This window comes from Mauremys mutica, chromosome 6 (assembly GCF_020497125.1).
Source record: "Mauremys mutica isolate MM-2020 ecotype Southern chromosome 6, ASM2049712v1, whole genome shotgun sequence".
NCBI classification, from domain to species: domain Eukaryota; kingdom Metazoa; phylum Chordata; order Testudines; family Geoemydidae; genus Mauremys; species Mauremys mutica.
In genome coordinates, this window is record NC_059077.1 from 31,485,058 (window position 1) to 31,501,179 (window position 16,122).

Here is a 16,122-nt window from a genome sequence, read left to right on the forward strand (position 1 = left end):
TTTCCTTCAGCCTGTACTGAGTCAGAGTGAGGCCTGAATGTCTATGTGTTCAGCACATGGCATGGCAGACACAAGGGTTTGTGGCTAATGAGGATCAAAGAAGTGAGAAAAGTAGCTATTTTCAGAAAAGGTTTATGCTGAAGTTCCATTCCTCAAATTACTTCTACTCTACCTGCCTCTAGCCAGCCAAGCTTTGTGGAGATCTTCTCAGAGAAATCCACTGGGAAGCTGTTTGGGAAGATAAATAATGGTGTAGCCTGGACTGGCTATGAACAAGCCAAGAGGGCAAAAACGGTTCTTGGCCATTTCTAGTGAGATGCAAACAATATTTTTTAGGTAGCCCTCAGTTTTGACAACTGGGCTCCGATGCTTATATTTCATAGAATGCAGGAAGGGAGTTGTTATATTTTCTTTTTCCACTCTAGAGATGAGTGTAACGGGGTCCCCGGGGTGCATCCGGGACCATGGGATCACTGAGCCCTCCAAACCCACCGGCCTGGGCTCAGGGGCGGCTCTACAAATTTGGCCGCCCCAAGCAGTCATGCCCGGGAGGCGCCCCCGAGCCGCGGGAGCAGCGGACCTCCCGCGGGCATGACTGCGGAGGGTCCGCTGGTCGCGCGGCTCGGCTGGACCTCCCGCAGCTGCGGGCGGTTCGCTGGTCCAGCGGCTCCGCTTGAGCTGCCGCAGTCATGCCTGCGGGAGGTCCAGCCGAGCCGCGGGACCAGTGAACCGTCCGCAGTCATGCCTGCGGCAGGTCCACTGGAGCCGCCGGCCGAGCGTCCCCTCCGCAGTCATGCCTGCGGCAGGTCCGCTGCTCCCGGGGCTCCGATGGACCTCCCGCAGGCATGACTGCGGCAGGTCCGCCGGCCCAGCCTGCCGCCCCCCCGGGAAAGGGCCGCCCCAGGCGGGTGCTTGCCCCGCTGGGCTCTGGAGCCGGCCCTGCCTGGGCTATGCCTCACACTGTGATGCTCCACTTACACAGCCATCCACAGGCAGGTACATACCTAACTGAATTCCCTTCTTCCAGAATCTAGAAAGATTCTTGCTGTGACGGGTCAGGCAGTCCCCATTGGTCAAACAGTCTCCATTGCATATGTGCTTTCTCTAAGGAGCCTCTGGGATAGTGGATGGGCCATCAATGCCAATCTGGCCAGTGCTCCTTTGTCCTTACAGAAAGTCTGGTTGTAGGTGTCTCCCCACCTTGCAACGTGTTTTAATAGCACATATAGCAGTACTTCATAACTTCACATACAATGACAATACGTAAAATCCATCAGGATCTTAATGTTCAACAAATCAAGACTTTTAAAATGATACCTCACAAGGCATACTTTGTACAAAACATATAATAATTATATGACAGTAGTGAATATGGGGGTTCCAGGGTGCTACTTCGTCACAATGAGTAATTGTAGAGTGCAATAGCATTGACTGATGTAGAGCAGTTAATGCCATAGCTTCATATTCCTGGTAAATTAAAATGGGATGGAATTTTTTTATAGCTCACAGCACAGTCCCAATGCATCCAGCCTCATCGCTACATTAAGTTGACTGCTGTGTCTAGCAATTTTTCCTGCAATATTGTCAGAGTATTTTTATTGTATTTTTAGAAGATAAAATGCTAAGCAAAACAGCTGACAAGGAAAAATAACATATATGCAAAATAACGTTTTCAAAAGAAACCTAAAATGCACAGATACAGGCATTATGAGCTTTTCAATGTGTGTCTGAACACTGATGGATGGAAAACTGCTCTGTCTCACCTGAAAGAGTGACTACCTTGATAAGTCATAGCTTCAGTGGGGTTACGATTTAGGTTCTTCTAGGGCTTGATCCTGTACTTACAAGTAAAATTGGGATTTTTTTTACTGTGTGTTGGGTATAAAGCCATGCATCAAGGAGGAAGGTGAGGAGAGAGATTAACAGTCACTTATATGCTTGTGATTTAATGACAGAAACAAATCCTTCTCTGGGTGAAGAATAGGCACCACATACATTGTTTAAGGCCCCACTTCTGCAAACATTTATGCACGGGAGTAGACCTATTGATGTATTCCTAAAAGAGTGCACATATTTGTGTTACGAGCTTTGACTTCAGTATTGTAGAACTTCTCCGATACTAAGACATATCTTCTTAACTGGTTGATTACTGACAACAGAAAGCAGCAGCGTGATACTAATCAAGGATATTATAGCACAGCATTTCTCAAACTGGGGTAACCCCTTGGGGTCCACAAGGGTACTCCAGGGAGTCCGTGGGCCCCGCTGATCAACTCCCCCACCTCCCTTCCTCAACTCCTCCCTCTCTTTCCCAGCGCCTCCTGCACGCTGCTGAATAGCAGCGTGCAGGAGGCGCTGGGAGGGAGGGGGAGGAGTGGGGATGGGGCATGCTCAGGGGAGGGGGTGGAAAGAGGCAGGGAAGAGGAGGGGCAGGGGTGCGAAGAGGTGGGGCCTTGGGGGAAGGGGTAGAGTGCAGGAGGGGGCTGAGCGGGTGGCTTGGGAGTCTGTGAAAAAAATTTAAATCAAATGGGGGGCCTCAGGTTGCTAAAGTTTGAGAACTGCTGTTATAGCAGATTTAAACCTGGTGGTAAATTTAAGAAGGTAATGATAACAGTTAGAAAATGAACTACAATATTTCTGGGAGCTCAGTGTGATAGCAAAAAACTGCAATGCTAATGTAAGAGCTTAAAATATTTCTTTGCTTCCTCCTGTTCAAGTTCATATTTTAGAAATCTGTTCTTAAAATAATATTATTTAAAATGAAATCACTTGATGTGATTAATAATAAATAGGAACATTGAAGCATGGTAGAAAAAAATAAGACTGGATACTCAAATGCTACTTGTAGTACTTCAAAGAAATTCTCAGGCGCTTATCAGACGTATGTCTTTGTATTTAGGGTAATATTAGGATATTGTGTAGAGATGTGTAAAGGTATGTGTTTTTAATTTGGGATAAGAAGCCAGCTTACAAGTAAGGGCATTTGGTGAAAAAATGCCATGGAAGAAGTAATACATGCCTAGGGCTTGGTAAAAGCGTAGTGTATGTGTTTATTTCTAGAAACCACATAGCTGACAGAAAGTACTAGATTAGAAAATGCTGCAAAATGCAAAGCATATAGTGTTCACTTAAACTTAACCTTTTGCACGAAATAATTTTCTGTACCATCACACTACTTGTTTTTTTAACGGTTTCAATATTTCTTCATAACAAATTATAGCCTAAATAATTTTAAAGATATTCTAATGAATTGCTTCCTAGGCCTGTATAAAATAAATATGTCATCATTTGTCCAACTAAAAGGTCAGGGGACAGAAGTTGGAGCCTGGTTTAGGGATAAGGTAGAAAATGATATGCCAGGAACTAAGGGAGAAAGTGAGATGTGCAGAAGGGAGTGGACCTGAGAGTCCAAACTGGAGCGGGAGCTAAGTTGCTAGAGAGTGGAGTAAAGTCAATGGTACTTATTGGGGGAAGGATATATGAGGAGATGGATGGGAGATCATTGAATGGATGAGTTGAAGAGTTTTCTAGAATTTGCTGTGTGGCCTTCAGCATATCACTCAACCTCTCTGTGCCTCAGTTTACATATATTTAAAAGAGTATAATAACGCTTAACAACCTCACATTTGTAAAGCACTCTGGGAACCTCTTGCATAAGGGGAAATGTGCAAATTGTTAAGAGCTGCATACATACAAATGCCAGTTTCCAGATTTCTGAATTCAATGGGCTTATTCAGATGGTTGTACAATTTAGTAGGTGACATTTTCTAAAACTCTGTTGTATTTAGAAAAGTTTTTCCTATTATACAGTCTTATTCATTCATGAACAGATTACAAAGCTTTGATTCAATACATTTCCAGGCTTGATACCACATTATAAAACTATGTTCCAATACAAATCACTTTGTGCAAGCCAGTAAAGGAAGCTTTTATTTTCTGGTTTGTACAAAGCATTTATTGGGGTTGAATAAGTCATGACTACTGAATTTGGAGCAACTTGCAAGATATATATTTCTTTACCTTATTTTATTGGACAGTTGTCTACTTTTAATAATGAAAAGTCATTTTTCAGTGGACTGGAGTCTATCCAAAAAGTCAGTCTTTTGCTCCTCAAAGGTTAAAGATTAAGGAATACTAATTGGAGGCAATATTATACAAAGGTTCTTTTGTAGTCCAGAGAAATAAAAAGCCTGATTTAAACTGTACTGAAAGGTTTAAAAAGTTGAAAACTTTTTATAAAGCTTTATCGGAAATACAGACACTGATATTTTGCCAGCTGGAATTAAATACAATGTGAACTCCTAGCATAACTGTTTCAGACTTCTGCTGTGAGGCTATAGCACTGTGTCGCCTAAGTTCACAGAAGATCATCGTACTACAGATGGATATTTTCTTCCATGTGGAATGTTTGTGACTAGTCCTATTTTTCACTAAAAAGAATACTAGTCTGATAAATAATAGACCAACATTGTACAGTTCAGTGGTGACACTATCACAACCCAGGCAAAAGTTAAAGTGTGAAGCTTCTCACACTTATCTTACACAATGGAGAAGTCTACTTCCGTGTTCTTGAGCCACCAGCTAGTTATTAGCATTTCTGTGAGTGAAGTCTAGTGATAGGATCCAAGTACTGAGAGGCCCTTCTTGTTTCTATCCTTAGCTCTGCTTTTCACCAATTCACTTGGTTAAGCAACTTCTGACTGTGACTTATTTTCTACGTCTATAAAGTGAGGATAACACCACCTACTTTTGTGAAGAGCTTTGGACCTCAGTTTCAGAGTTGCTTCATGTCCTCAAATGAAAGGTGCTTTGTAAGTGCAAATTGGTGGTTTTCTTTGACTTCTTTTTCACTTCAATCATAGCAGTGAAGCCCAAATAAACACTCCCAGTCAACTGTCCATTATTGCCATTTCTAAATAACTCTCTTCAGTAATTTGTCAATAACTTGGAAATTTCTTTTTTATCCTATTTATTTCCTATTTTCATATGGACCATAAGAGCACTAATGGAATAGGCAGACTTTTACAAGGCAATAATTTGGTTCCCCATCAGCATAAACTAATGCACAAGGCACTCAAGAACTCGATTATTGCCTCATGAAATGGGGCACCCATCCTAGTATCACTTAATTATAAAAGAGTGCATCTTATAAAAATGTGTTGATAAGTTCTCAGGTATTCAAATAGCCTTATAATGGCATTTGATGCATTATGTGTTGCCCAAACATTATAGCAGTATTTTTTTCCTGTATAAGGTTCCTGATTGAACTTGTATACTCTGTACAACATTTTAATCTTCATCTTAAATTTCCCTGTTGTCTTTTATTACCCAGAATCATGGTTAGATAGATGTTGGATTTTCCTAGCTGCTTTTTTGTATTTTCCTAAGGTTTTTCAGTTGTATATATTTAGCTTTCTAAGAGGTGTTTCAGTCTGTTTTGTTCTTTTTCATTGCACTCAACCCTTTTAGTTTTCAGCTTCTTTTTACAAAGTGTCAAACGTTAAGCACCTTTGTACCATTGTGCGCAAAGACTGATATGCATATAGGTTTGGTGTTTGGGGGCCAAAATTGAATACAAATAAGTATGAATTTGATCTTTCCACAAGCTGTTGGGGAGGAAGATGAACATGAAGCCAATATGCAACCTGTTAGATGTAAGGTACAATCCCTCTTGTGCTCCACGGCTGACTTGGGGTTGCAGGGCTTGGGCTGCGGGGCTGTTTAATTGTGGTGTGGACATTCGGGCTCAGGCTGGAGCCCAGGCTCTGGTACCCTCCCCACTTGCAGAGGTGAGTTCCAGCCTGAGCCTGAACACCTACACCACAGTTAGAACGATAGATTTACAGACTTTAAGGCCAGAAGGGATTATCATGATCATCTAGTCTGACCTCCAGCATATTACAGGCCACTGAACCTCACCCAGCCACTCCTGTAATAGACCCATAACTTCTGGCTGAGTTACTGGTTTAAAGACTTCACATTATACCATTTACTTTAGTTCAAACCAACAAGTGACCTGTGCTCCATGCAGCAGAGGAAGGCAAAAAATCCCAGTTTCTCTGCCAATCTGACCCAAGGGAAAATTCCTTCCCTACCCCAACTATGGTGATCAGTCAGAACCTGACCATGTCAGTGACACCCACCAGCCAGACACCTGGAAAAAATTCACTCTAGTGACTCAGAGCCTTCTCCATCTAGTGTCCCATCTCCGACTGTTGGAGATATTTGCTCCTAGCAGTCACAAGATGGGCCACATCCCATTATAGGCAATCTCATCATAAACAGCCCCACTGCCCGAGTTCTGCAAGCCTGAGGCAGCTGACATGGGCCAGTCATGGGTGTTTAATTGCAAGGTAGATGTACACTATAGGACAGATTTCAGATCTGACCTTTAGTTTTTTTCCTGCCTTGTGCTGGTTAAATCAGTAACCAAGGGCATCTCTTCTGGGTGATATGTGGTGATTTCTTTTTCCTTCCACAGCACAGCCATGTGTCCAATTGTGTGCTATCATTCTGCCTGTGTTTGCATCAGTCTATTCTGGGAAAATCTGGGCATTTTTTAAGCGTACTTCAGCAGAAGATAATGTGCCCAGAGGACATGCACACAGAGTGGCACTAACATTAAATTATTATGATGGTTTTCATAATTATAAGGAAAGGAAGGATTGAGAGCAGCAGAATAAGTACAATGGACTTCAAAATGTAGACTTTAACAGACTCAGAGAACTGGTAGGTAAGGTCCCATGGGAAGAAAATTTAAGGAAAAAAAGTTGTTCAGGAAAGCTGGCAGTTTTTCAAAGAGAAAATATTAAAGGCACAACTGCAAATTATCCTGATGCAAAGGAGAGAAAGGAAGAAGAGGAGGAGGCTGGTATGATTCCATCAGATGCTGTTTAATGACTTGAAAAGCAAAAAGAAATCCTACAAAAGTGAGACATGGACAAATCGCTTAGGATAATTATAAAAGAATAGAATAAGCATACAGGGACAAAATCAGAGAGGATAAGGCATAAAATGAGTTATATCTAGTAAGGGACATAAAGGGTAATACAAAGAGGTACTATAAATACATTGGGAGCAAGAGAAAGATGAAGGAAAGTACATGGAAGAAGAGCTAATAATAGATGATATCAAGAAAGCTGACATGTTTAATGCCTATTTTGCATCAGTCTTCATTAAAAGGTTAACTGTCTCATCACAATTTACCAATGAACTTAGAGTGAATGTAGGTAAGACCAAGGCTAAGATAACTGAGGGAGGAGGACTCTCCATAAACACTATCACAGACAGAGAGCTTAAAAGACTGAAAGACTTTAAATACCTAGATTAATGGTTGTTGATCACTGTGCCCTCAGGATTGATGCCTAGCATCAACCTAAAGCTGCTTGGTGCAAATGGTGAGAGCCAGTTCTGTGGGACAAAAAGATGCCAATAAAGTTAAAAACTAGCGTGTATAAAACTGTAAATTCAACCTAATGTACAGACCTGACCAGCCACAGGAAAGGAAATCAGTACGCTCTTCAACGTGGAAACAAAGACGTTGAGATGGTCAAATGATTGAATACTCTGTGATAGGAAACAAAATGAAGTTGTAAGCGCTCTACTGCGGGTTGCTCCAATTGGAGAAAATTGAGGGGGGCTATGCTAAATTGGTATGGGCATATTCAGCAGTGACCTGAGAGCTATCTCAGTTGGATGGCTCTTGCAATGATTGTAGATGGAAGACGACAAATAGGGAGACCAAAGACTCGGTTCATGGATTGGATATCAGCAGATCTCAGAAAGTCCAATCTGTATGATAATCTGGCATACAATCATGTTTCAGAAGAAAGCTAAAAAAGTCACCTACCCCAAATAGGGAAGTGGCAAGAAAGAACAAGACTGACCAGATACTTAATACAATTAATATTAACAATAAGTGGGAAGGAACACAACTCAAATTGGGAAAGAATGGGTTAAGCGATGTTTGAATAAGTTAGATGTATTGAAATTGGCTGACCCTGATGAAATTCATCCGAGGGTACTTATGAAACTAGTTGGAACCATCTTGTAACCATTAGTAATTGTGTTAGAGAACTTCTGGAGGACGGGTGAGGTCCCAGAGGATTGAAGACGGGAGACATAATACCTATCTTTAAAAAGGGGATCAAAGAGGACCTGAGGAATTATATACCAGTTGGCCTAACTTTGATCTCTTCAAAGATACAAGACAATTCTTTAATAATTTGTTCCAGTAAGCACCTAGAGAATAATAGAGTTATAAGTAAGGCTAAGTTTTTATCATGGGTATTTTTAGTAAAAGTCATGGAACAGATCATGGCTAATAAACAAAAATTAATGGAAGCCCATGACCTGTCTCTGACTTTCACTAAAAATATCCCTGGCCAAAGGAGTAGGTGGGTTCAGCACCTGCTGCTGCTGGGGCTCCCTGGTCCCCCACCGCTGCAGTGTGTGAGAACTCTGGAGTCCCCCCGCCCATGGAGTTGGGCTGCTGCGGGGTCCCCTCACCCTCAGGGCAGCTGAGAGCTGCAGGGTCCTCCAGCCATGGTCACGGCTGGGGAGCTGCCAGGGTCCCTCCACTGCCCACCACGGCTGTGCAGCTGCAGGGAGTCCTGCCGCCGTGGCTGGGCAGCTGAGGGGTCCGCCAGACCCTCCCGCCCCATGGCTGAGCAGCTGCAGGGTCCACTAGCGCCCTGCCAGGTCCCTGGTGTCCCCCCACCAGGGAAGGATCTGAGAGCTGCGGGGGTGGGGCTGGCTGGGAGTTCCAACCCCAGGGCAGAAAATGTCATGGAGATCAATAGCAGTCATGGATTCTGTGACCTCTGTGACATAATTGTAGTCTTAGTTATAAGTAATAACCAACAAGGATTTGGAAAAACAAATGATGCCAAGCCAATCTAATTTCATTCTTTGACAGGGTTACTGGGATGGGAGGGACATCTTGATTTTTAGTAAGGCTTTTGACACAGTCTTACACGACATTCTCATAAGCAAACCATGGAAATGTTGTTTAGATGAAATTACTAAAAAGTAGGTGCAAAACTGGCTGAAAGATCGTACTCAGAGTAATTACCAATGGTTTGCTGTCAAAGTTGGGAGACGTATCTAATGGGGTTTCTCCGGAGTTTCTCCTAGCATCAGTACTCGTCAATATTTTCATTAATGACTAGGAGGCAAGCACAGAGTGTAATTCTGAGGGATCACTGGCTTCATGCCCAGGTCCATGGAGTCCCAGGCAGTGCTCAGGCCACAATTGTTATCCAGCAGCTCACCTGAGTAAACTGGGAAGGGTCAGCTTGCAGGGAGCCCCACTCCCAAGGTTCCTGATTGAGGCAAATATCCAGCCCCCTGATTGGCTGAGGAGTGCTATATAAACCCGGAAGTTGTCTGAGCAGTTAAAGGAATCCCCTGCTGTCTATTACTATGGAGCCCTCCTGCTTACCTGACTCCTGGTTCCTGTCCTCTGTCCTAACCCAGACTTCCATCTACTCCCAGTTCCTACTGTCCTGTCCTACTCCAGGTCCCTACTTCTCCACCTTAGCCCTGACTTTGTCTCTGGCTGTGGCCCCTGGATGGGCACCTCACGCTGTCTTTGGTTTTGACCGTTGGCTCTGACCACTAGGCATGGCTCCTGCTCTGACTACTAGGCATGACTGCCCATGTCCTGGTCACTGAAGTAATAGGAAATGAGGAGGAACAAAGCTGAGTGAGAAAAGGAGAATGAACAGATCTTGTCAATTTTGAAACTATCCCAATTTTTTTCAAAATGAGAAATTCATTGAAACCACTCCTTTCCCATGGACAGTTTCAGTTTTGATAAATCTGTATTTTCTGATGAAAAAATGCTTTGTTGAAAAATTCCCAACCATCTTTAATAATCTTACTTTTACCCATTACGGAGAGTGTTAGGGTGTCTAGTTTCCTTTCACTGACTGTGTACTGAAGTTTAGTATTACAGCTTTCTGAATTGCATTAGAACACAGTTTGAACTTGTAAGAAGGCTCATGTATGTATTTCCTTTAATTTTCTGTACAATAAAAATATAGCTGATGTGACTGTATTCTCCATTTGGACAATGTGGTATCAAAACTCTATTCAAATTTCTTCTAGTAAGTTTCTAAAGACCCAATTCATCACAAAAAATTCTGTCTTTACAAGGAACATTGTCTACAGTATTGTGAAGCTAGACAACTTTTATTTTCCTCTTTGTTTTGTTAATTGAAATGAATTGGGCCCTAACACCAAGTGGATAATTTTATAAAACTCTGTAATAATCTTTCAAGGATAATGGTGGAAGCCTTATCCATGAAGATAATTGAAACAAAGCATGGCAAAAGATGCTATCAGGAACAATTCTATATTAGCAGAGTACTAGATTTCCCAGTCTTATACAGGAAAGCAACTCTCATCTCTGTTGTAAACTGTTGAAATTAAGTGTTACACAGGGAATAAAGAGGGCCTATGTCTCGTCCATTACTAATTCCAGTAATTCTATTATTATTTCTATTATTATCTGTGGAATAGGAATTATTATAGTTGTGCTTTGAATTTATATAGAAGCATCTTTCTTCCAAGCAGCACTATACAAGCATCCCAGCTTGGGACTTTAGCACCCTGTCTGGTTTGAGCCAGACCCGCTAGTCTGCTGTTTTTATACATAGTTGTTTAACTTCAATAAATATTTAAAATTATCAAATACTTTTTGCAATGAAACTAAGTTGAAGTGTATAATTGTTTACTAAAATAGTTGTAATAGTTTTGGCATTGACAGCAGCAGGAAGAGAGCCTTTTAGTCCTAGGGCAACATTTACAGTATTGAAATTTAGAGCAACTTTCACTGTTACTCTAGATTTGCACCATTGTCAACAAGAACAGAATCTGGCCTCTAAACTCTGCCTTGTATACTGTGTGGGGATTCTGAAAGTATGGTCATCCTTGTTTGGTCGTTAGGTCACTTTCCCTAGTTTTGCAATAAGGTCTTGGCTTTGACCTGTAAACCTGATATCTTGACAATCTGGCCATTTTTATATACATATTCATCAATAGGGTCATTGACACAAAATGCCAAAACACAAAAGGGAGCTAGATAACATACAATTTCTCATTTATGGTCCTGATTGCAGTATTTCACACTAGTATTATGTGGACCACCAGCTCTGTCTGCTTGAATTTTTTTACACACTCATGTTTGAAAACATGCCACATGTTTAAGAATTGATAAACTTTTATAATTAAACTAGGAGAAGTCAATCTGAATAGTCATTCTCCATCATTGAGTGGCACTGACATAACAAAACAGTATGAAGTTGTCTGTGGCAAAGAGACAATCCATAAGAGGCTAATGGTTAGCATTCTGGTAGTGCTCACAAAAATGAAGACAAATACTTTCATGATAAGAACACGTACTTGAATGAGAAATTACTGTTTCATCCCATAAATGAAATATTACAAATAAAAAAGCATGTTCATATTTGCAGACAGTCTAGACAAGACAATTGTAGTATTACAAGAAAACCATTTTCTTCAGTCCAGCATTCTGAAATTTAACTTGGCTGAAAGCTCTTCACATTATCCTTCATGCATACATTATGACATATATTGAAAAACAGGTTCCATTCAAATTGGCAATTCCTGAGCTTAATGAGGGCAATTTTTGTGACTTTTGTGTCTTCATATTTTACATTAGAACTGCAGATAGGTGAGACCCATGAAAATGACTGTAAGCTAAGATCCTCTTTGATACTAATTTACATGCAGATGAAGAACTTTACATAATGAAGTCTAATTTTTAGACACAATGGTCGCCACAACAGACGAATGGTACAGTAATGTAAAAAGGGTAATGCTCTCCAGGTATAACTGTGTGTGAATGTGAAAGGGAATGGGGAAGGAATCCACTCCAACATACAGTAAATAAACAATCAACAAACAACACAAACTATAAAGGAAGAAAGGTTTTGAGCTTTCCGCTGAGGACAGAGCTGGCTCCAGGCACCAGCATAGCAAGCTGGTGCTTGGGGCGGCACATGGAAGGGAGCGGCAGGTCCGGCTCTTTGGTGGCAATTGGGCAGCGGGTCCCTCACTCCCTCTCGGCAGGAAGGACCGGCCACCGAATTGCCGCCAAAGACTGAAGTGGAACCCTGGAGCCAGCCTTGCCTGAGGAGTACCATAGATCTTCTCTGGTGAATCGGGAGGAAACATTTCTGTTTCAAGCCCTCGGCAGAGAAGGCTTTGCATCCAACCTTTTAATCTTATGCCTAGTAGGCAGTAACTCCAACCTTAATGCTAGCTTGGTTTCTGCTATCCTCACAATACTTTTCCCTGTCCCTCCAAAGTCCTTTATTATCATTATGGCTCCAAACAATATTCTCCCATCCATTTAACATAATAGGTATATAGGGATTTTCTCTGAGTGTTTCATTGGTGTACCCTGTTGGGAGTTGGTGGACAGGTGTGATATCATTAAAATACCCAAACTGGCCAATTGGAATGAGACTTTGGAGAATCAGCATCCCCACCCATACCCTAACAATATGTAAAATCTATAATAATATTTCACCTGAGTATGTGAGGAACCATCTCCTCATAATCTGTTGTGATAACAGATCATTTCAGCAGCAGTTTGTGTCCCTTTCAGTCACTTGTACCTTATTTTCCTGTGTAAAAGCTTGGGAGTTGTTCTATATTCCAAAATGAATTGAAATGAAAGGGGAATGAATTGAAATTATCTGCTGGGCCAGAAACATCTTGTGAGATAGGGGACAAGAGAAGAAATGGGTCCAAACAGTTTGGGGATTTTTTTAAAAAATAAGTAGTATAAAATAGTTGAAAATAGGTATTTATATCCTAGTACTTTCTTTATCTCCTTTAGAAGAAACTAATTTTCCTAAAGCAAGGATATATATTGGCAACCATCGATTCACTGGATCGTGGTGTACGTGTAAAAAGTCTAGTCAGATGGCTGATGAATCCGCTTATGGCTGAGAAGCCCAATTGAAGAGCGACACAGCTTGTTACAAGTTTCACAGATCTATGTGTTGTCCGAGCTAGAGTCCAAGATTACAGTATGCTGCTTTCTTCTTTTTTGTTTTGCTTCCATCCTCTGGATCAAAACCACTTCATCTTGAGCTGCACCGAGTGCCAGATGTTCCCTCCAAATTGAACGGGCTTCTGTGCACTCCTTCCAGCTGTCTACATTGATGTTGAATGACTTCAGATCATTTTTGTACACATAATGGTACCGCCATAAAGGGTGACCACACTTTCTAGTGCTGTCTTGAATCTCCCTGTACAAAATATTCTTGGGGATATGGCATCCTCCCTGACATGACTGAGCCATCACAACCTCCTCTTGTTGATAGTACTTTCTAAGTGTGTCAAACCCACACACTTCAGCACCTGATGATCAGTTGGCAAGAGCAAATGGGACAAATGCCCAGTTTTGCCAAAAAAGTCGGGACAGCTGGGACAGGTCTTAAAAAAGACTGTCCCAGCTAAAACTGGACATATGGTCACCCTATCCTTAGCTCACTCAGCCAAGGAGGGGAGAAGGCATCTTCCCTCCAAGAGATCTCTTCTGGCTCTGAAAACTCTACCAATGTCTCTTCCCACCTGACCACTTTCTTCTTGTGCCTTTCTACCAAGGGCGGCTCTAGGCATTTTGCCTCCCCAAGCACGGCAGGCAGGCTGCCTTTGGCGGCTTGCCTGCGGAGGGTCCGCTGAAGCCGCGGGACCAGCAGACCCTCCGCAGGCAAGCCGCCGAAGGCAGCCTGCCTGCCGCCCTCGCGGCGACCGGCAGAGTGCCCCCAGCGGCTTGCCATCTCAAGCACGCGCTTGGCGTGCTGATGCCTGGAGCCGCCCCTGCTTTCTACTTACTGGGTTAATTAATTAGCCCATCCTCCAGCCCATCCCCAGTCTATCAGTTATACACAGCTTTGCCCCTTAAGTTTACTCTGGGGCAGTTTAACTGGTAATCCACTGATCAGAGTGCAGGTACAGCCACTGTTGCCCAGCACTCTATCACAAGGAACAAGCCAGACTCTAATTGCAACAAGTCATTCAATTCGGCTATTGCAGAAACAGAATCCTCATTATATTTTTGTTTAAAAATTAATGATTAATTTTTACAAAGGAAAATTATGAAACTAATATTAACCAACATTAAAACGTAATTTAGTTGCTTAATATTTTTTTCTGCTGTCAAAAATGCCATTTTGAGGAAAATGGCTGCCTCCAACAGCAACCTCAGTAAAATCACTTTTAATCAAAATCACAGTGGTCACTTTACTCATGGTCTTGATTGTATACATAGTTACATAATATTGCATGTTACATTGAATTTTTTTTTTAACAGCTCTGCTTCACCTCTGTGCATCTTTCAATGTTGATGTCAAAAATGCAATGACGTTCAGTGGCTCTGTGGAGGACATGTTTGGGTATACGGTTCAACAGTATGAAAATGAGGAAGGAAAATGGTGAGTTTGTTTTTCTAAATAGCATAATATCCTAATTGTAAACTATTTAATAACAGGAATAGCACACATTGGAACTGTATTCTGTTCCATAATTTCAGTAAGTAAGGGCTTCTTTAGTCATGGTAAATGTTTCCTTGCTTTGTACAGTTGTCTCTAATGGGTTCTGTCAGTGATTGTCTCCATTGGTTATGCCAACCTGCAGGAAAACTTTTGGATCAAAATATCAAATAATACAATACCGTTTTGTTTGGGCTAAAAATGTCTTCTTTGATGATTATATTGCTGTTTGGTGTTTTGGACCCTCTGCTCATTGCTGCTACATTCTGAAATAAAAGGTTTATTCAGCCAGATTTGTTGCTGTCTTTGCTTCTTCAGAATGATGCCAGGCTAGATGTTCCACTGAGATGGCAATGCTATGAGAAAGCTCAAATCTGAGAGGGGACCATCTCCTATGCACTGAGAGTGGAATTCAGAATAAGAGTATCCCCGTCCCATTACTTGTCCAGTGGAGAGGGAGTTAATCCTCTCAGCAGCTGCACCTTTGAGAATTATTCCTGTTCCCACACTGGTCGCTGGTTGGGTAGAGGATTGAATTGGGGGTCGAATGACCCAAGAATTGGGAATACTGAAGCATAGCTCTGTAGCATTCACCATTCTGTGTAGGTTTCCCTATTTTTGAAATGGGTTTCTGCAGCAGTCTAATATTTCTGCTGAACAAGATAGGAAAACAGCGAAGGACAATCTACGGGTTTGAGGCCCATCTGGCTATAGATATATTTTGCTAGATCAGGCCATCAGTATGTAGTGCCTTCACTAATCTTACATGCAAATGTAACAACATAGCCGCAGGTTGTTGATGAGGCCATGTACAATATTACTGTCTCACACTCGCTATTACAGAATCACTAGAAAGTATTGAAAGTAATGAAATTGCAGATGCCACTTTTAAAATACTATTTCATGATTTTCTGGCTTGTGGGTTCTTTAAATATACATTAAGGTAAATGCCAGGCCTACCCTGTCCTTCCTTGACCTGGACTGGCTCTTTAGGATACCCTACACATCCCAGAAATAGGGATTTTGATAAGTCAACTCCTTGGAGATGTAACAGGCTCTTTCAAAAATAGAAAATACAAACCACAGATGATAAACTTCCAGTGGCTAAAAGAAGGCATAAGCCCAAAACAACCCCCTGGATTCAAACATCCCCAAAGTTCAAATTCAGAGACAGACATAGGTGCTGGAACTAGAGGTGCTGCCACATGCACTGGCTTGACGTGGTTTCCATCATATCCAGGGTTTACAGTTTGGTTCAATGGCTCTCAGCACCCCCACTATACAAATTGTTGCAGCACCCCTGGAGACAGATGTGCAATTCATCCCTAGTTCAAAGTGGGTGTGTTGAGAGGCTGTATGTCTTTAAGCATTTAAGTAGTCCGTGGTATGGAATCAGCATGTTATACAGAACAGGAAATCCGTACACTGCTTAAAACTAGATTCACAAAGTTTTATGATAATGTAAAAGTCTGGAAACACGTATTAGGTACTGCAGAGTTAAAGATGTTTAGCACTCTGAGTTTCCCGTAAATCTATCTTTGTGTCAGGAAACCAAAGAATCACCTGCAGAAACCCTAATTCAACAAGAAAG

At 41.8% G+C, this 16,122-nt stretch overlaps 1 protein-coding gene across 1 annotated transcript in view; it reads left to right on the top strand.

Moving 5' to 3' along the window:
• The window catches only part of ITGA1 (integrin subunit alpha 1), a 118,764-nt gene that overhangs the window by 26,924 nt on the left and 75,718 nt on the right, over positions 1 to 16,122 (top strand). Inside the window, exon 2 of the mRNA XM_045020534.1 lies at positions 14,354 to 14,474. Within this exon, the coding sequence (XP_044876469.1) occupies positions 14,354 to 14,474 (121 nt within the window). The remainder of the gene's footprint in view (positions 1 to 14,353; positions 14,475 to 16,122) is intronic.